At 39.0% G+C, this 20,371-nt stretch overlaps 1 protein-coding gene across 6 annotated transcripts in view; it reads left to right on the top strand.

Moving 5' to 3' along the window:
* The window catches only part of PPP3CA (protein phosphatase 3 catalytic subunit alpha), a 204,561-nt gene that overhangs the window by 145,563 nt on the left and 38,627 nt on the right, over positions 1-20,371 (top strand). For all 6 annotated transcript variants that reach the window (XM_069783801.1, XM_069783784.1, XM_069783816.1 and 3 more), the window contains exons 3-6: positions 543-667; positions 10,021-10,132; positions 11,406-11,551; positions 13,857-13,996. In XM_069783801.1, the coding sequence (XP_069639902.1) occupies positions 543-667; positions 10,021-10,132; positions 11,406-11,551; positions 13,857-13,996 (523 nt within the window). The remainder of the gene's footprint in view (positions 1-542; positions 668-10,020; positions 10,133-11,405; positions 11,552-13,856; positions 13,997-20,371) is intronic.

Here is a 20,371-nt window from a genome sequence, read left to right on the forward strand (position 1 = left end):
TGTCCTCTCGTGTAAGACATGCTTTGGGAAAGCAAGCAGGCCATTTTTCTATACAGAAACCAGAAGTCAGAAATTTGTCAGTTTAACCAGTGGCATACACAGGACAGGCATGCTTTGCATGTTACGGAAAGCCTGCTGGTGTTTGTCTGGGTTTAACTAGGAGAAATAGAAGAGTGATGTCGAAAGAAAGAATAACCTTGCCTGAACATGTTCTCTTTTTCAGGATGACTTTGGTTTGTCTTACTACTATTGCCAGTATTATGTGTTCTGCTGGGCAGTAGGAGGAATGGACAGATACCTGTGAAAATAATTATAGGTCAAATTTGCCTCATGGCTCTCCTTTAATTAACTGGTAGCCTTTTGCACACGCATATAGGGATGCACATCATAAAAAAACAGCTTCTGCTGAGCAGCTGCCAGCTCTCACTAATCGTTTAACTAGAGGATGATGCACAAAATTGTCATAACAGTGACTTCAGAATGCATGTGCCTAAGATGATCTTCGCATGGTGAATCTGAATATTGCTCTTTTTCTCTTTCAGTTTGTGGAGACATTCATGGTCAGTTCTTTGACTTGATGAAACTGTTTGAAGTGGGAGGTTCTCCTGCCAACACGCGGTATCTCTTCCTGGGGGACTACGTGGACAGAGGGTACTTCAGCATTGAAGTAAGTTTCTTATTTCTATTTTTGGCTGCAAAACTGCTTGCAGCCAATTGTGTGTATTTAGCATTGTAATTTAACCAGTTTGGGAATACTAAAGCTCTTTGAAGATACCACTTGTGAGCAAAAGAAGTCCACATTAATGTCACTGTTGGTGTTTTCATAAAGGTTGCTTGGTATCCAGGAAAATCCCACCATATCTGTGCTGGAAAGCTGATGGAGAATGGACGTTGGTGCTAACTTGTGGCCATCCAAATATAGCACAGAAGGCAGTCTGCTCTGAAGCTTTCGCAAGCTAAATAGGATGAATAGAAATGAGCTATTAGAAAAGAGACATAGCAGAAAAACTAAAGGAACAACTCATAGTTTAGTTTGACTTTTAGGTTTGTCTGATCTGAGTCTCTTGGATGCAAAATTTTTGAAAATGCAAAGACTAGATAGGGAGTAAATGGGACAAAAAGCCAGCAGATAACATGCTGTGCTGGAGAGAATGAATGAGTTCTGTTTAGATATGGCATGCAGGAGTGTATGATTCCTGGCTTTTGATGCAGCACTTGAATCCACAGAGAAGTGATGCACATGTGCTGTGTTGAAGGTGTTGATACCTGGTGCAGACTCCAGTATCAAGTTGTAGAATGTGGAGGTCAAATGACAGCATCTTTAGCTGGCTTGTGAAGGAAACGGTGTCCTGTCCAACCTGCCCACCTTTGACTAGAAGCGAGTCAAATACCAAGCACAAATCCTTTGTTCCAGTGCTCATAAAACAAACTGGCTTTTTCCTTCTGTTCTCTGTTGCTGCTTGGTTATGCAAACTGACAGATGAGGTGCCCAATTATCGAATAAAACCTAATCTGGATTTGATCATCCAGGTCATAGTTGATCTAGTCACTGAATGGTCAGTCAGAAACCCTTGCAGCAGCTTTTGAGCAACAGCTTGACTCCTTTCTCTGAAACGTTTAGACTTTAACACCCTCTGAGTCAAGGGAGAATACCTTGTGTGTCTGTGACTAGATAAGATGGCAGCATGTGAGAACGCATATACTGCCGTTTCATTCTTCATACCACAACTCTAGTACACTGTAGCCATGTTGATATAAAAATATGTAATCCTAAACAGCTGAGTTATTTATAACGTTCTTGTAAAATCGATCATCTTGCCAGTTTTATATTTATAGTATGAAGAGAAGTTTCTTTAAAATAAAATTCTGTAAAACTACTTTTGCTTTATTAGTTCACTTCAAAACTTAATTTAAAATGTTAACAGAATCTTTGGGAGGTGGCACATTTTACAAATAGAAATATGCTGTTCCAAGTGCAAATGCTCTAAGAACTTAAGAATTGCAAGGTTCTTTCGCCCACCTTCCAAAAATCAATATAGTTAGGATTTAGTCTCATACTGAAGTCAGCACTTTGATCATTATTTTTTTGAGCCACGTGTGCCTGCTTCCTCCCTTCTCTGATCCACAGTGAGCTGTGACCTAAATCATTACTGTGTGGATTACCATGCTGGATCGCTTGGGGAAGGTTGGGGGGGGGGGGGTGGGGGGGTGGCTTCACAGGCTTAAACTGTTGTGCAGCTCAATCTTGAACCACCATTTTTCAGTTGTGATAACCTAGTTTGTATCTCCTGTAGACTTTGACCAAGCCAAGTTGTATCTGGAAGAGGATAGTTTTGTCTTCATTTCTATATGTGTTTTTAATATAAGAAATAGAACAAGTGGTTTTGCTTCAGCTTTCAAATGCTTGTCTGACAGTTTGCCAAACTCTTCTCCAGGGCTATTACTGATTAAAGACAATAGCAGGCCATATAACACAAAGCAAAATAGCTTATGGGTGGGGAATAAGCCCCTTAGAATTACTCATTTAGCAACCTGCACATACATATTTAGCAAATTATATTCTGAATTTAGTTTTTCCATTCTGGAACACTACTTTTTCACTGGAAGCAGCACTGGCTTCTGCTAGCGCCAAGGAAATATCTGAGCTGTCGCTTATATTATTCCTTTCTGTATGCAAGGTTCTCAAATTACTACTTTTTTGGTCACATAACTGATTCTCCCCACCTGTCACCTTGATTAAAGAATATCTTTGAAAGGAAAGGCAGGTTTCTGTTTCAGAAGTGTATTTGGATGAAGAGCTATGCATTCAAGCATGACCTCAGCACAATAAGTAGTGACAAGGAAAGGAAAATGGGGAAGAATGCAACTTGGCATGTTAAGAGGCGGATGCTTTTGGTGGAGAAGGGGCCCTGAGCACGTCTAGCAGGCACCAGCTCTTGCCAGTACTTTGTGCTGGAGAAGTCGTGGTGGTCAACAGTCCTAGCCTGATCTCAATGCATATTTCTACCACGTCAGTCACACTGTGATCTTTACTCCATCAATCTTTTGGCTCCTCTTTCTGCTATGTAGACATGAGACTATTGCAGTTCTGAGGTCTTTCCAAAAGAATTAACTAGCTGGTCCAAGGTACTAATCACGAGTAATATAAGCTTTAAAAAAAAATCCATTCGATTGCTGTGTGATATCTAGCGTAAAAGTGACACCATTGAGCCTAGACTTAGATGAGATCTGGTAGTGGGCGAGATAATCCTTGTCTGTGGGCTGCAAAGCATTTGGGATTCTTCTGGATGAAAGGTACTATATAATGTAAGCTATTATCATTAAGAACAGAGGAAGAAATTGCATAAGGTAGGTGGAAGGCATTTGATAATGCAGAGGGAAAGAGAAAAGCATTCGTATAAAGCACTCAGCAGAAATGACAGTCCTTGCCCCTTGGAGCTTTTGATCTTGGGGCTCAATCCTTCATGTGTGTGCTCCATTTTTACCAGAGTTAGCTCCACTGTTTGAAGGGTGGTGGGGTGGATGCGTGTCTTTAAAATTAGTTCTAAGCAAGATGTCACAGGATAAGAGACTAATAAAGGAATTACAACAGGTAAAACAAAAAATGTCAAAATTGTAGATAGGACGAGACGAGATTTTTCGGCACAGATCAAATCTTTATCCTGTAGTTGCACTCTCTTTTCTGCTTGATCTTTTGGCAGACCCTGAGCATTTCTTCACTTAGAATAATAAATTTCTGCAAGTTGCAATATCTGATACGGTGCACTTGTTTCCTCGGCTCCATAACTGATAACATTTCCCTGTTGTGCTTGTGTACTGTTCCAGGGTTTTGACTCCAGAGTAGAAACCCCTCAGTTCTTGCTTTCAAACAAGTTTTATGGTCATGGAGAAAAGAAACCCAAATGGTAAAAACAGAGAGCTATTTTTAAATCCAAAGAATAGTTAGAGCATAAGTGCTTCTGCAGGAACAGGCTGTAAGGAAGAATGACTAATCTCTACCTGAGACTGAAAACTCTGTTTTGAAAGGCAGACATAAATGCCATGTGTTGTAGGGGGGAGTATACATATAGACTGCTTCTCATCACAGTCTTGGAAAAATTACAATCAGTGTAAATACTGACTATAATGAATTAATAATATTATGTAAATGAACTGTTAGAATTGTTCTCCTGCTCAATCCCACATAAAAACATACAAGCTTAAATGTCAATTGAATATCATAAGGTACATACTGATCATTTTTGACAGAACAGATAGTTTAGATATGGAGAATTAAACCAACATTCAAAATGAACAAAACTGGAGTTGTGTTTTAAGGTTCAAAACATTTGTACATCTTCATTTCCTGAACGCAAAGACTGGAATTCCAGAAGAGGAAACTGGTTTTGTGGTATTTCTAGCAAAAACAAAGTGAGGTGTTTAGAGTGAGTCTGGAATTTGACCATCAGACCTTGCATCAATTAAAAAAGCATCTGGCACTTGAGATGCTTCTGAACTCAGTGAACTGTTTGAAATTATTAACTGGTCTCTCCCAAGAAAAGAATTACACATAAATAAATCTGTGTTTGTAAACTGTGGGTGAAGTGAATGCTGGTGAAGCCATGTGTTTGTTATCTCTCAAGTCTCCATGCACTTTCTAGGACTTTATTGGAAGAATAAATACCTTTCAGTTTCCTCCATTGGTCTAGTGTGTTAATGTTTCCCAATAAACAGCTTGATTTAAAATAGTTTTGGCTTGTCAGGAATAGTTTACTGGTCAAGTCAATTGTTTTTTTCACTTCTCTCAGAGCAAAGAAAATCCTCATACCTTAATTATCCTAAATTTCCTTGCCCTTTTCTTTTGTTACTATGTAACAGTAGCAAATATGGTTCTCTGAGCAAAAACTTGCGTCTTGTAAGATCTCATTTTTGCTGGGCAGTGCTCCTCAGAGCTGTGAATATTCAGTAGTTCAGCAAATTCAGATTATTTCTGTATATATTAGATTTCCAGACTGGAACATCTGTTTGTGTCAGGGCCGTCCTTGCAGCTTGCCTGGTCCTGTCCCAGCTCTTCCCAGAGTGAGTCCCCAACATGCCAAGAACCCTTTTTGGCTGCAGGGAGAGAACATGGGACGGTGCCCTGGAGGTCGCTCGCACCATTTCCCCTGCACTGCTTCCATCTCTCTGAGGGACCCATCTCCAGAGAAAAAAAGCTGGGGCCAAGAAACAAGGTCCGAAGAGGAGAGCTAGAAACCAACACTTGGATACCTCTTTAGAAAGTATTAGCTATAAGAATTAGAGGAACATTTAAGAAAAAGAAATTTCTAGTCACTTTTTGGTTGAGAAAGAGGTCCTTCCTTTTAGAGACGTTTTGAGGTCCTTCCAAGGGCTGAAATGGGAGTAATGTGGTCTAAACACTAGAAAAGAGTATATGGCAAGTAGCAACATTTTGCAGGTGATCACTTTTAATAAAATCATCTGGGAGACTAGCTAGAAGAGAGTCTTGCAATAATTGAAGTCTAGAGGTGCTAAAGTACCGTGCAGGTGTCAAAACAAGATCCCAAAGCTGCTTGGGAATATTCAACAGATTAAAAAACAAAACCCAGAAGCTGAATGATCAGAATGAGATTCTTAAACATTTTAGAAACAGCTGAGACCCTGACCACGAGGAATGGATTCACTGTTACTCCACGAGAAGTCTATTTCCACAGCAGTAGCCTTTTTAGTTTTTAAATGTGTAACCTGTATGTACATAAGCACTGGTTTTAGAAACACAAAACCCAGGTAAAATAAGAGCATATTCACAAAAATGTTGTGGCAAAGACTGTAAGTTGTCACTGACGATCTGGTTGATGCAAGTAACGCTACCTTGTTGTCCCTGTTCTGCAGCAGAGCCTTAAGAGAAGAGATCATCTTTTATGATCCCTGAAAGTTGGGAAAAAAAAGAATGGAATCCTGGTTGTAGTGAAGACAATACAATTTTTTCTTTATTTTCAGTAGTGTTCAGAGTTTTCTTCCCCGGTGCTCAAGGGATGGTAGTTCAGAAATGGCAATAACTTGCATTTCTTGTGAGTATTTTGGTTACAGATGAAATGTATATTTGCCTTTGAAATAAAGCCCTAATAAATAGTGATACCACTAGTGTGAATGAAGTTATGTGTGTAAAAAGGTACATGGTTTCCATTGGGATAGTTATTCCATTTTAGAAAGCTGTACCTGTAGTAGGTACTATGATGGTATAATTATTTCAATGAAGTTAAAGTAATGCAATTTTTATATTTAGGTAAGGTGTGTGTTATTTACAGAGTCAAGGAGCTATGCCAATATACTGTTCCACAGTTCACAGAGCATCAGTAGAGACCTTAGCAACGCATGGCTCAAATGATCCTTTTGAGTATGAATTACCTTGCGTTTATTCACACTTAATTTCACCTGCTGGGGGAGTGCTCAATGCCATCAGTCATTTGGAGGGAGGGTGAGTTCATCTTTTGTTACCCATACAAAGCCAGACAGCTAAGAGTGAGCTGCATCTCTTTCTTCCTGGCATGATCAGTGCAAGAGCACCCAGAAGTGAGTGCGCTGTGTGTTACAGGTGTTGCTGTGGTTGCAATCTGGTGGCAGCTGTAGCGGTTTTTCAAGGTTTCTTGTTTTGAGGACAGAACTTGGGATGCCTGCAAGAGGTCTGGGGCTTTTGGTTTTCCTTTTCAGGAGGTGCTGAGATGTCGAACTGTGCAAAGACTCAAATTCAGCATGTAACAATAGAGTTAAATCCCAAGTCCATTTTGAAAATATGTGCCTTTGGCTTACACAGCACTTAATTGCACAGACCTTTTTCTTTCCTGATGCTGAGGCTGCCAGAGCCTCAGCAGGAAAACAGCTTGACTACAGGAGCTGGGAGCTGGGCAGATTACCTCTTTGTTATGAATTTAATATATCTTCTATTTCAACAGCTGAATGACACTAAGCAAGTGAGCAGGGGTGCAGTTTGAGGGCTGGCATTTAAGAGATGTAGCCCTCCCCACCCCCCCCCTTTTTTTTTTCATAGTATGAAATGAGACTGGCCAAAAATACCTTAGAGATGTCCAGATTGCAAGGTCACTGCTGCACATTTTACATAGAGTTGCAGCAGAGCTGATGTATAGTATGTTCTTGATGAAAAATTTGGAGGGGAAAAAAAGAGAATTTAAAATTTTGCTATTGGGAAGCAGTATTACCAAATAATTGAAGATTGTAAGCTCAGATTTTCAGCAAGGGCAAATTATTATAAATATTTTGACTTCAGTAAGAATTACAATATGCAAAGTGGAGTTAAAAAACAAAATAAAACCAGAATGTTTGCTCATGATATGTTGTTTGGACATAAGTTTTTTATATGTAAATAACCGTGTAAGTTGAAAAGCTATGAAAAATTGTCACCCTCATATTTGCTGTCTAACTTGCATGGAGAAAAAAAAAAATCTGCTAATTAGTTCTTGTTTACTATTATGATATTGCATCACTGGACTATTGAACAGAAAAGGGAGAAAATTAAAGAAATTATCTGAACAAAATAAGCCTTTAATATGATACCACTGAAAACAACACAAAACGTGAATGGTGGGCTTCCAGTACTTGAATAGTGGCAGGGAAACACAGAACTTCCTGGACTGCAATGATTCTCTATATCTTCTTGGTCTGGTTCTCATGAGTGCTTCAAAGGAAGCATAGAAAAAAAGAAAAAATAAATCTATAATAAGTAATTCTAAAGAGTTCTACCCATAAGCAAGTTCCAAATGCCAAAAAGATAAAACTTCCAGCTTTCCTCATTTTCCCTGCTTCCCGAATCTGGATGATATTTTAAGTACTTAGTGCTCATTTCAATCCTGCCAAGGCTTTATGAAAATGAAAAACTTAGTTATAAGGGAAATGTAAACCACTCCTCTTTTTCTTTTTCTTTTTTTTTTTTTTTAATAAAACACTTCATCTAAGCACTAATCATTATGATTTTCTAAATTATAAGGTGCTTTGGCAGGATTAGATGCTCTAAGGTAACTTCGATACAACTTTAAAAGCTGGAACTTTTCTTGCATGGATGGAGGTGTCACTTTAAACTTCTTGTCTCACAACATTTTCATCAAATTTTTGCATTAGCCAGTAAGTTCAAAGAAGTGGAAGGTTCCAGGAATTTTTGGAGGAATGAAGAAGTAAGTCATCATCAAAGAGACAGAGAATTGCGCTGGTGATGTGGAGAAGTGCAGGCTTCCTTCCCCATTGAAGTGAAAACCTCAAACCCAAAGCTTCTCTCTCTGTGCAAACTCCAGCAAACCTTCCCTGGGCATACCGTTTGTGGTTGTTTTGGGCCACAGCAGATAGTTCCTGTGACCTAATACCATAATTTCATGATGGATTACGTCAGCATGATCTACCCAGCATTCTGACGCCTCTTCTTGCTTCCTGCAGTGGCAATAGCGCCTGGGAGGTGGAAGAGGTGGTGAGAGCTGGGAGGCCTTCCATGTGTTTCTGAGGAGAATTAATTTTGCAAGTCCTGGAGGATGCTGCCTGTACCTTCTGCTCTTTCTACCTGGCTCTAGACCCTCTGAGTAGAAGAACAGAAATTAAGGAGTGCAGGCAGAGCATCCAGATGTTTACATGTTAATAAATTCAAGACAAAGAGTAGTAGTATAAAACCCCTGCTGCTATGTAATTATCTATGGATAGAGTGAGGTTTAGCACAAACATAAAAACGTTGCATCCTTTTTTGTTTTTCGTTTTGTTTTTCTTTTTCTTTTTTCTAAGATGAGGATTGTGTAGCAAATGAGGGAGGAGAAATCAAAATGTTGAGACATGATTAACGTAATTATTCTGTTTATCAAGATGTTCTGAATTGTAGAAGGGAATCATACTGGCATTACATACTGGCATTACATTGACAAAAATGCTGATTTTGCTCTAAGCAGAAACTGGTGAGGAGTAAGTACATTCCAAATTTCCAATCTATTGATTAAGGTAAATAATAAAACCTTTCATTTCTTGTGCAACAGTTCTGCATTTCATGGATATATAAGGAAGGGTTGGAGGGGAAACTGTGCAGGCAGTTTTCTAGCTCATGGGTTTTGAAAGCCTGTTGTGGTCTGTACAGCATTCTTGCAGACAGTGAGCTCGTCTCATGGGACGAATGGGTCTTATTTCCATTGGCTTCCTTGGAGCTGTGAGTTTGTCAGCCAGGTACCTGAGCAGGGTCACGCTGCACAAAGGATAAGTCTTCCATGAAGTTTGCAAGTTTACTCATTTGTCAAGAGTCTCATAATGCTTTGGCATCCTTGCTGTGTCAATTTTGTTTTCAAAACAATTATTTTAACCAGATGGTTTCAAGAGGTCTGAGCAGAGATTAACTTCTCTGAGTCTTCTTGTTTTTTACCTTTAAAAACATGTCTAGAAGAAATGCCATCTCAAATAGAAATCTTCTGGAAACATAAAAGGCTTTATAGAAGCTTTGTAGTAACTTTATTTAATCCAAGAGCTTTGTGGACTTTTTTTCTCAGTTGTTTGTACAGAACAATGTTAAGTGAAAAAAGAACAAGCGTTCATGTAAAAACTGTGTAATACTGGAAGCTGAGGTATTTCCTGAAGTGTGGGTTAAATTGTTCTAGGGCAACTTTTCCTTAAGCCAGGAAATGCAGATCTTCCGGTGAAATTGTTTCCATGGCAGGTTTCTGCCTAACCTGCCAGGTGGAGAGTGCACACTTCATTGTAGAGATGCACAGCAATTACTTCTGGTAGCGGGGGCCACTGAAGGCAATGCACGGCTGAACAGGGAGATCCACTTAGCAGAAGTGTAAAACTTTATCAGAATACACTGATACTAGTTTCAGCCAGTCCAGGTTGAAGTGCAGAGAAATGTGTGCATGTAATGTCTGAAGAGTGAAGTTCACCTGTTGAAAATAAATGTTTCACACAGAATACTTCTTCTTCTGCTAGTTTTTTTGGTGGAGGGGAACATAAGTGGTTAAGTTACGTCATTAATTATGAATTATGTTTTTCTTTCTTGTTTCTGATTCGCAGTGTGTGCTGTACTTGTGGGCCTTGAAAATCCTTTACCCCAAAACACTGTTTTTACTTCGTGGGAATCATGAATGTAGACATTTAACAGAGTATTTCACATTTAAGCAAGAATGTAAGTCTGCCTTAACCTTTCTCCTCTTAACTCCTTTTTCAACAACTTAATTTGTTATTTTGTGAGTATTTGATACTGGTTTACCACCAGTAATTTTAAATGTACTTTTCATGTTAACTATAATTCATTTTAAATTGTAATCGCTGTTCCCTGAGAGGGCAGTCGTCTTGCAGGGGCTGGAGAGGGTGTCTCAGTGGTAGAGAAAGGAAGGGGTTAGACCCCCCGCAGCGGGTAGTGACTGACCACCCGTACAAACACGGGGGTGTCCTCACTTGGTGCTGCAGGTATTGAGGCACTTCAGCTTGCCAGCCTGGCCTGGGAAGCAGCCCGGGGCTACTGCGGAGCCATCTGGGCCTGGATGCTCTCGGCGAGCCCGTGCTACCACTGCTTTTTGCAGCGGCCGTCGGTTTGCTGCCCATGCAGCAGCCCGGCAGTCGAAACCTGCTGGCACGCCAGCACCTCTGTGACAGGTCCCCGATTGCTGGTGGAGTAGGTGGCATCTCACTGGGTCTCATCTGCAGCAGGAGAAAAATTCAAGGAATTTTTATGTGGGTTTTTTTTCCTCCTTTAACTATAGCATTTTCACATTTACCCTGTAAGTAGGCTTAAACTTTTGGTTTGCTCTTCTTATAGGAATTCCTTTCTGTGTTGCCAGAAAGGATACAGTGACACATAAAAGCTCATTAGATGTAGACCTCACCTGCACAATGAAGCTTTTTTTTTCTGTTGCACCGTAAGTCTGTGTTCCCTTTTTAGCGTTGGGGACACAGGAAATGTTAATTGGCTCAAAGGCTTCATGGTTTACTGAGTTTAATATGCGTATTGGTAAATTAACATTTCAGCTTTGTTGTACCACCTCGTTCATTTCATAATGACATTTCTGTAGATAATTCATTATAAAGGAGCAGGCTAAACTTCTGATTACTTCATAGAGAGTATATTGAGTGATAATGCAGTAGATGATAACCATTCAGCAGAGTTTTTAAGGCTTGTTGCATAGATTTCATGGCAGACTATAATGGTTTATTAAATTGTTTATTTACAGTTTTTTAGAAAAATGTAATAAACTTAGCAGAACTTTTATTAGTTTCACCTCAGAATCTGAAGAATTTTTCCAGCAGTGAATAACAATAATCCTAAAGATTTTTTTACTTGAGGCAAGCTTTGGTACAGTCGTCAATGCAAAAGAGAGCAGTGAGAGCAAGATTGAGATATTTCTTTTTTCCTCTTAAATGTTGATGGCACTTTCTGATACCATCTTAATCTTTAAAAGGTAAAATCAAATATTCAGAACGCGTATATGATGCCTGCATGGATGCCTTTGACTGCCTTCCCTTGGCTGCTCTGATGAACCAACAATTCCTGTGTGTACACGGTGGCTTGTCTCCAGAGATCAACACTTTAGATGACATCAGAAAAGTAAGTCTGAATAGTGCTCAGGTCTAATAAGTGAACAGTTAATTGCCAGCAGCTAAAACTTGAATCCTTTCTCACTGTCATTCATTTCTGTAAGATGCTTGTGTGTCATTTTGACATTCATGTTGACATTATCACCTTTTAAAGGTCTTTTTAAATAGAACATAAAAGGAATTGCTGCAATTAGTCATATTTTACTGAGGTGAGGAAATCACCAGCATCCAGTAAAACAAAGGATTTAGCATCTTTGTGTTAAAAAAAAAAGGTATTAGTTATATAAGTATTTAGGAGCTAATGAATACAGAGCATTAATTTCTTTTAAGTATTACTTACTAGCACAATGTAAACACACCATCTGATGATTCCTTGTGCTGCCTTAGGCATTCTGTGCTTTCTTGGAGAAGAGATAAAAATAGCTCTAGAAAAAACTCACAATTCTTAAAACATATAATAAAAAAGTATGGTATGATTGCAATGAATATAGTCAAAACAACATTATTATTTTAAGAAGAGTCAAGAGCTTCATTCTCTATAGGTCTGGCCACATTTTTAATAGTACTGCCCTTGAGTGCCTAGCAAATTGTCCAAGCAAGTCTTAGTAAGGTGATGCTTAAGCAAGTCTTAGTAAGTTGATGCTTGTGTGGTACTCTTGTACTCCAAGAAGTTTCTTATATATCTCATGAAAGTTCGGAGAACAATGTCAAACAGTTTCCTCATGTAATCCAGTGTCGTTGCATGTTATCAAGGATTAATTTTTTTCAAGTGTTTTGTAAAAGAGATCTCAGATGATATTTCTAAAAGGAGGTATTTAAACCATTCATTCTCAGTGTTTCCAGCAGAAAATATTTCCTTATTTCTTGCTTGCAGTTTGATACTTGCAAACATGGATATATACTTCTGAGCTTTAAAGTTATTAAAAGATAAATTATATTCTGAGGTTAATTTGTAGCTTACTAAGAGCTTAATATGGTTTTAAAAAAAAAGAAAACAAAAAAACTTGAGCCAGTAATTACATGTTTTGGTTTAAAAGCAATTAGATTAAGATATTAACTGCAGTTTTAAAAATTACTGAATGTAGTTTTGTTTCTGAGGTAAAGGTTCACTGTCTCATTAAGCAAAAATATTCTCTGCCTAAAAACTGTCTGGCTTTGCAACACTGTAATGGCAGAGTAAAGCTGTTTAGCTTTCAGATTCTAGATTAGGGTCATTTACATCTTCAATTCTCCACCCCCCAGCCCCCCTCAGCAGGTTTATTAATCTTTGGCAATCAGCAGGAATTGGTTTTGCATATTCATGAATTGTTATTTAATTTAAATGAATTATACTTACAAAAACATTAATTGGTAGAGGGCTGAAATAAGTTAGAAGTGTAGGTATGCTATAAATATTTCATGACAAGGACACAAAGGTAAAATTGCAGAGGTCTCTTATTAAAACTTTTTAACTGAATGTTGAAAACACATAAAACCAATTCTTTCTCTTTGAAACACTTTTGGGGGGGGAAATGGTATGTTAGGTATGCTACTAAATCATTACTTGATCTTTATGGTCAGAGTGGAGAATGCTTTGGACTGTAAGCCTGATTCATACACCCATCTTAATAAGGAGTGTTTTTATATTAAAGAGTTCTTGCAGAGGAATACTGATTTTTAATATTTCTCTATTTTGCTGCACTTTGTCTTATTTGCAGTATAATTCTATATAATTTGAATTTTTTAATTCCCATAGGCAGAAAGAAGAGGTTTTAGCTGCTTAATCAGGGTTAAGGTTATGAGAGCAGCAAGAATGTCATGACAGGATGCTGTAATGCAGAGACATTGTCTTGGTATTTAAATACAATTTTTTGTGAAAATGTATTTAAATCAAAATGGGAACTTGCTTTGAAATAACTGTTACATTTTTTTCTTGAGGTGCCTCACTCACATAAATCGAGTGCCATGATGTTTGAAAAATCATGAAATACAGAAATACCATCTTCTCTCTTGTCCACTGTAATGCTTGCAAAAAAAAACAGTAGAAAAAGAAAAGAAAAATACACACAAAAATTCACATAGAATGGGAATCCACTGTATCTCTTAATTTTCAGTTATATCTGTTCCTTCTCCTCTTTGTCAGTGTTAGCAAGGAGTGTTTTACCGTTATTCAAAATCCATTGCTTTAAAGCTGAGAGCAGCCCCAAACTGAAAAATAGATTACTTTGGGTCTTCATTTGCCAACCCATGAAATGAAAAATAGTAACTTTGCTTCAGTGTTTCTGTGATACATAGTTGAAAGAAGTTAGTATTTCTTTGTCTCCTATTTTTCTTAGTTAGATCGATTCAAGGAACCACCTGCATATGGACCTATGTGTGACATCCTGTGGTCAGACCCATTGGAGGACTTTGGAAATGAGAAGACTCAGGAACACTTTACTCACAACACAGTCAGGGGGTGCTCGTACTTCTACAGGTGAATATTACTACCTCGAGTGGGTTTCTCTACGTAAACTTGTTCTGGTTTTGCAGTAAAAATATGTGCTTGAAGTTTGTGACACTACTTAGATAATTGGGTCTTTTTTTCTGCCAGCTTGCCTTGTTCTCACGTAAATTCATGTTTGGTTTATTTGGATCTTGCTTTTACCCACAACTGGGAAACCCTAAAATGACTTAATTTTATTCACCAAAGCCTGTGTATTTTGCTTATTTCTGTTCTTGTAAGTTAGGGAATGAATGTGTCACTTTTTAAAAGGGGTAGGTAACTACATTTCTAGTTTGAAAATTAGAACTTAATTTTGAATGAAAGATGCCAGCATTGGAAAGCTCACTACCTATTGCTCTGCAGGGTAAGTAAAAATTGTAATTTCCCACACACAGTTACTTTTTTTGTCTCAGTTTTATCAAACTTCTGTTTATGTTTGGGAATAGTTCTTCCCAAGAAATTCAGGATTTGAACAGCATTGGTGAAATTGGACTTGCTGAGAGCTGAAATGTAGACAAGTGCCTGTAACATTCTTGCAGAAACATGTATGGACTTAAATGCAAAGACATCAAGTTGTAATTCATCTTTGAAATTATTTCTTTCTATTGATGTTTGTTAGTAAAATGTAACTGTGAGAATATTCCGGATAAAAGTAATAGTAATGGGGATAGAAGGACATCTAAAGTAATTCTGTGTGTTAGTTTGTGACTAAACGAACTTTCTTCTCTGTTTCTTTCCTGCTTAGTCGTAATTGTCCTTTAAGTAGAGTGGGGGTTGTGTCTCTCTCTGTGTAAAGAGTCAGAAGACTGTCTCTCTTGGACATTAAAGGAGTGGATTTCCTTGGGTGCCGGGGAATGTCCCACTGTCCCCTCTTTGGCAATGCACAGGGAGACCAAAGCAAGCAATGAACGTTTCCCTTTTCCCAGTTCTGCCCAGGTGCTGACTTATGCCTTTCTCGGTTTCCAGTGGTAGGTGGCTTGGTTTGTAGACCAAGTCCTGAGGACACCAGGCAGAAGACACCCTGTTAGGTGTCCTTGAGCTGGTGATGAAGAACCTCTCAAGCACTACTTCTATTCTCTCTTCATCAAAGGGGATGGGCCTGTGCTACCTCATGAGCAGTGGTGGTGGTTACATTGTACCCACCTCTGACAGTGTGGGGATTTTGAGGGATTTTGGCTTTCTTTTTTTTTTTTTTTTTTTTGTTGCACTAGTTAAGAACAACTTACAACAACACCAGAGTAACAAAACTGGCAAGGGAGGAGGTTAAATGACAAAATGAGCAATGTATCCAGTGAAATCTTAATTAAAAAATCAGGTTTTGTTCAGGAGAAATGTGAAGATGCTATTGAAATGTTAAGAGGTTGTTGAACCTTTTGAAGGGAGCGGTTCTGCTTCAGTCCATGCTAGTGACACGCAAGTCTAAGTTTTCCCAACAAGCTCAGCAGAAGTGAGGAATCCAGCTCTTTTAGTTATCTTAGAAAATCTCACCGTGAATGTAGCTGACCCATAGCTCTTTAGTAACATGTTGAAAGTAAATCAATGGCTTCTACCAGTAGCCAGGAGACAGAGCTGCTAGAATCAACCTCCTTGTTGGTAACGTTAGCAGGAAGGTAACAGATGGTTTGACTTGTAGAAATTACTTTTCCTAGTCCTTTCTTCGACCCGTAATTGCTGCAGCGTGGGGATGGGCTGAGAACAAAGCAGTTTGCACTGCAGCCTGGGCTGCCAGCACGCACCTTTTGTGGGCAAGTCCTACCGCCGCCTTCAGATCAATAACGTCTGGAAGGTGCTCGATAAATGTGTTTGGTCTCATTATGAAAGAAGGCGTCAAACTGTTGCAAATAATTGATCTGTGCAGAAATGGGCTTATGAGACTGAGGTCTAAAATCATTCCTCTTCCTCTCAGCAGCACCAAACGCTGGAGCATGCCTGGGATGCCCAGGCACTGCAAACAGTGAGTAATAGCAGTTTCCCCTCATGTACCTCTCTTACAAAAGCGAAAAGCCTTGCAGACATGCCTTGTGCTTAGATACAGGGCTTATTATATACTGGAACAACTTTTAGATTTTAGGCCTTTTTCCAGAGCTGTGTTTCTTACAATTACCATAAAATTTCCCTAAAATATATATCAGTTTCCTTCTGAAAATATATCAGATCTAGTCTGTGTCCTGACTCATATTCAGGAAAGTACATATTTCAGGAAAAGAGGAAATATTTGGAAGATACCTAATTTTCAGGTCATGCGTGAGGGACATGTAACTGCTTAATGACATGAGCAGAGGACAAGCTTGGAGTCACGTTATCTGAGATTATATAAAGGCAAGCATTACTCTTGAAAGAAGTGCCTAGTTGTTCTGGAATATCACTAATTGCTTACCTGATGATAATCCCTGGCAAAAAAAAGTATCCATTGGTGTGTAATGTCTAATTTTGCTTGCCATTTTTAGATACTTCCTGAGAAAAGGAGCGAATTTCTCTAAACAGCCAGCTCAGCTTATAAAGGAAGCACTGAATTATGCAGTCCTCCTTCAAGAATGTCTGTTGATAGGATGGATTTTGTTTATTCTTCAGTGAATAAACTTCTTAGTTTCTTCAGTCATTTCCAGAAAGGAAAGTTAAAAGATAGCAGTGGGCATTTTAAAGGAAGGTCAGGAAGATTTCAGGCACTCACGTGAGCCAGGGAAATGATTTCTAGGTGATAAAGATCTCTTAATCAATTGCAGGAAATAACTGTGTCCTGGTTTCAGCTGGGATAGAGTTAACTGTCCTCCTAGTAGCTGGTACAGTGCTATGTTTTGAGTTCAGTATGTGAAGAATGTTGATAACACTGATGTTTTCAGTTGTTGCTCAGTAGTGTTTAGACTAGAGTCAAGGATTTTTCAGCTTCTCATGCCCAGCCAGGGCACAAGAAGTTGGCACAGGACACAGCCAGGGCACCTGACCCAAACTGGCCAACGGTGTATTCCATACCATGGGACGTCACCTCTAATATAGTAACTGGGAAGTGGGGGCGGGGAATCGCCGCTCGGGGACTGGCTGGGTGTCGGTCGGCGGGTGGTGAGCAATTGCCCTGCGCATCATTTGTACATTCCAATCCTTTTATTACTACTGTTGGCATTTTATTAGTGTTAACATTATCATTATTAGTTTCTTCTTTTCTCTTCTATTAAACCGTTCTTATCTCAACCCAGGAGTTTTACTTCTTTTTCCCGATTTTCTCCCCCATCCCACTGGATGGAGGGGGAGTGAGTGAGCGGCTGCATGGTGCTTAGTTGCTGGCTGGGGTTAAACCATGACAAACTGTAATAAATAACTTTCATTTTATCAGACATATTCATTATAATGGCAAGTTTCAAGTGACTTTTCTGTGATTTAAAGTTATTTTCTATAACAAAATGCTATGAGGAAAATAAGAGTAACGTAGCTTTCTAACTGTGTACATGCAACATACACAGCTCAGTAGTACATGAAATCTTCTCCATTCAGCCAAAACTCATTTGTGAAATGCTGAGACATGAGGAAGTATAAATGTTGAACACATGAGAAAATATAAAGACTGTAGCTTTTAGTAGTCTAACAAGCTTCTCACTGCATTTCTTAGGTGATCACTCACAGCCTATTGAATTTCAAACTGTTCAAGTTTTTCTTCAAGAAATTTCCTGTTGTGTAAGGGTTCTTGAAACTGTTCTGGCTAGCACTGTAAAATGTCCAATCTTGAAACCACAGGCCTAACCTATCATTTAGAGATGTAAAGAATAGTCATCTTAATTTTCAAGAGTGCTAAGAGTCAACACTTAATGCACACGTTTTGCATCCAGCAGCATTTCACAGTGTGGATTGTCAAAATTTATGGACCTTTGGAAATAGCAATAGCACAATGCCACAGTGAAAAGTAACTGTGAAATTTAAGTCATTCTTGGAAATTTATTAAAGTTCTCTGTACCTTAAAGTGAACAAAGAGCAATAGTGATGAGATTTCATTTCCCCTTTCTCAAATTTAAGGTTGTATGTCCTTTGCAGTCATGGTAATGTTTGATGCAATTTCATTAAAAAGTAGAAATAATTAATGGAGTGCTAGTTGTGCAAATTATTTTTCAATTATGAGTTAAGTGAAGCTTTTCTTTCATTCTTACCCAAAATAATGTCATATTAAGGGAATGTTATGAACAAGAGGGAATTAAGTTGTCCCTGAGTGACATTTCCCCTTCCCTTCCCCGCTGATTTTTCAGCTGATCCACCTGGTAAAGAAGTTTTCCTCTTTGTTTATCAGGTTATCTAGTTTTGCCTTGAATTTATTTAGTGAATATTTATTTGCACTTAGCTGGTTGTACTGACCTTGCCAATGACCCATTGCACTTGTTTCATGGACTAGTGGTATAGTAACTCTCAGGCATTTCTGTAAGAAACATATCTGACTTGGCAAGATACGCTTCTACTTATCATCTTGAGAATGGCTTCTTTCAGTAATCAGAAAGCTTGAAGAAGTCAGCTGGACTATTTTTCTCTCTGAAAATAATATTAACTTACAGAGAGACAGCCACTAAGTGTGTCTAGGCAACTGTTGAGGCATGGGGAAAACTCTCTCCTTTCTAAGCCACACTAGGATGGGGAATGTAATCATTCCCATAAGATTTACTGGGTGGATGAAGAATTAAAATCTTTCATCGCATTCAGACAAAGTTACTATGAGCATGCATGGTCTTAACTGCAAAAAATTGTGATTGGCTCCACGCCCAGCTTGTTTCATTCCCTTTGTGTCAAAGCTCTGGTAAAGAACGTCAGGAGTTTGGTTGCACCACTGAGTTAATTAGCAGTGTCTTATCCTATTTAAAGAATATCAAGGGCTTCCTATCAGAGGTAAGCACATGTGCAAGCATAACACTCACTTTCTGGGATCATTTATGTGTGTAAGACTTGGTTAATTACTGACTGTTAACAAGGGCATGAGAGTGGCATGAGCCTGCCCAAAGTCAATGGATGGCCTCAGAAGTAGAGCAGATACTCAGAAGTCTTCTGCAGGCATGGTGCTCCAGCCTCTTGGGTTTAATGAGTTTAATATCAGTTTAGTGAGTTTAATATCAGTTCTTAAGGAATGTTGAGCTTTGTAAAGCTGTTTGGCTGTTGACTACATTGTTATATTTTTCAAAAGCAACAAAAAACCAAAGGCAGAAATGGTTAGCAATGGCAAGAGTGGCTAGCATTGCAGACTCCTCTAAGAACTTCATTTGCCAGCCTTGGATAGCAGTGAAATGGTTTGGCCTTACACATGCTCTGGGGTAGAATAATAATTTCGGCCCTGCCAGCACATCATTTCAGTGGTTTACTTTACATGCGTGTTAAGTTTGTGAGTATGCGAGGACTAGGGAAATGTCTGCTAAAAGCTTTTGAAGACTGTAGCATGTTTCACCTCAGGGTGTGAGGCACAGTTGTATGAATGGGCTGGGGTTTTTTTGCAGTAGCAGCATTTTAAACAGATTCTTTTGCCCACTTTTCCACTCCTTCTCTCAGGCCAGAAGCTTTTTCTGCCCTCACATTATCTGCGCAGCTGTCTTGGTAGAATCGCTTGTGTGCTCCATCAGGCCTGGGAAAACACCAGTTTTAAAAGAATGACTCTGCAAAAAAGATATGTGTTTATTTTTTCTAATCCCATGTAGTTCCCTGCTCCGCTTCTCAGTGCAGCTCTACAGACAGCACAGCTAAGGACAAGAAAAAGCAGGTGGAAAGAGATGTGTGCGGAGCTGCCTAGGACAGCAGAGCAGCAAGAGCATTTGCCTTTGGCCTTCGGAGACTGAAGTGTGAGGTCAATGGACTTTGCTGAAAGCCTGTTTTTATATCTGCATGTAGTCTTAGAGAAGTTGTTGGGCTAAATTTGAATGTTCTCTTTTTAAAGAAATATTTACGCTTCGACTTTAATGGTATGATGAAGGATATGAAAAAAATTAGGTTAAATCCATCCAGTTTTTCCAGTTATTGGTGGAAGAGTAATTTGAAAACATCTGCCGTTTTGGTTCATGTTAGCAAAGTGTTGCTTCTCTTCCAAAACTGTGTAGAAGTAATCAGTGATCATGCAAAAGAGACCTCAGAATCAGTAAACTATGCATGAGGCATTTTAATGAAAAAAGGGTGCCGAAGTAAGGAATATCACAGTCACATACTCCATGGAGAATAACATCTCTCTAGCTTAGCAGTGGGGTATTTTGTTTTCTCCGTGAGTCACTGCTCTTTCGTGATTCAGCATGACACATGAAGCGCAGGCAGAAGGCTGGGTCGTTCTGGAAAAGCCTGTTGCGTGGGGGGTTTCTGTTTGTTTGTTTTCCCTCTTGGCCAACTGCTTTATTTCTGGCTCATCTGAATTACAGTCTGGGC

This window comes from Haliaeetus albicilla, chromosome 1 (genome assembly GCF_947461875.1).
Source record: "Haliaeetus albicilla chromosome 1, bHalAlb1.1, whole genome shotgun sequence".
Classification (NCBI taxonomy): domain Eukaryota; kingdom Metazoa; phylum Chordata; class Aves; order Accipitriformes; family Accipitridae; genus Haliaeetus; species Haliaeetus albicilla.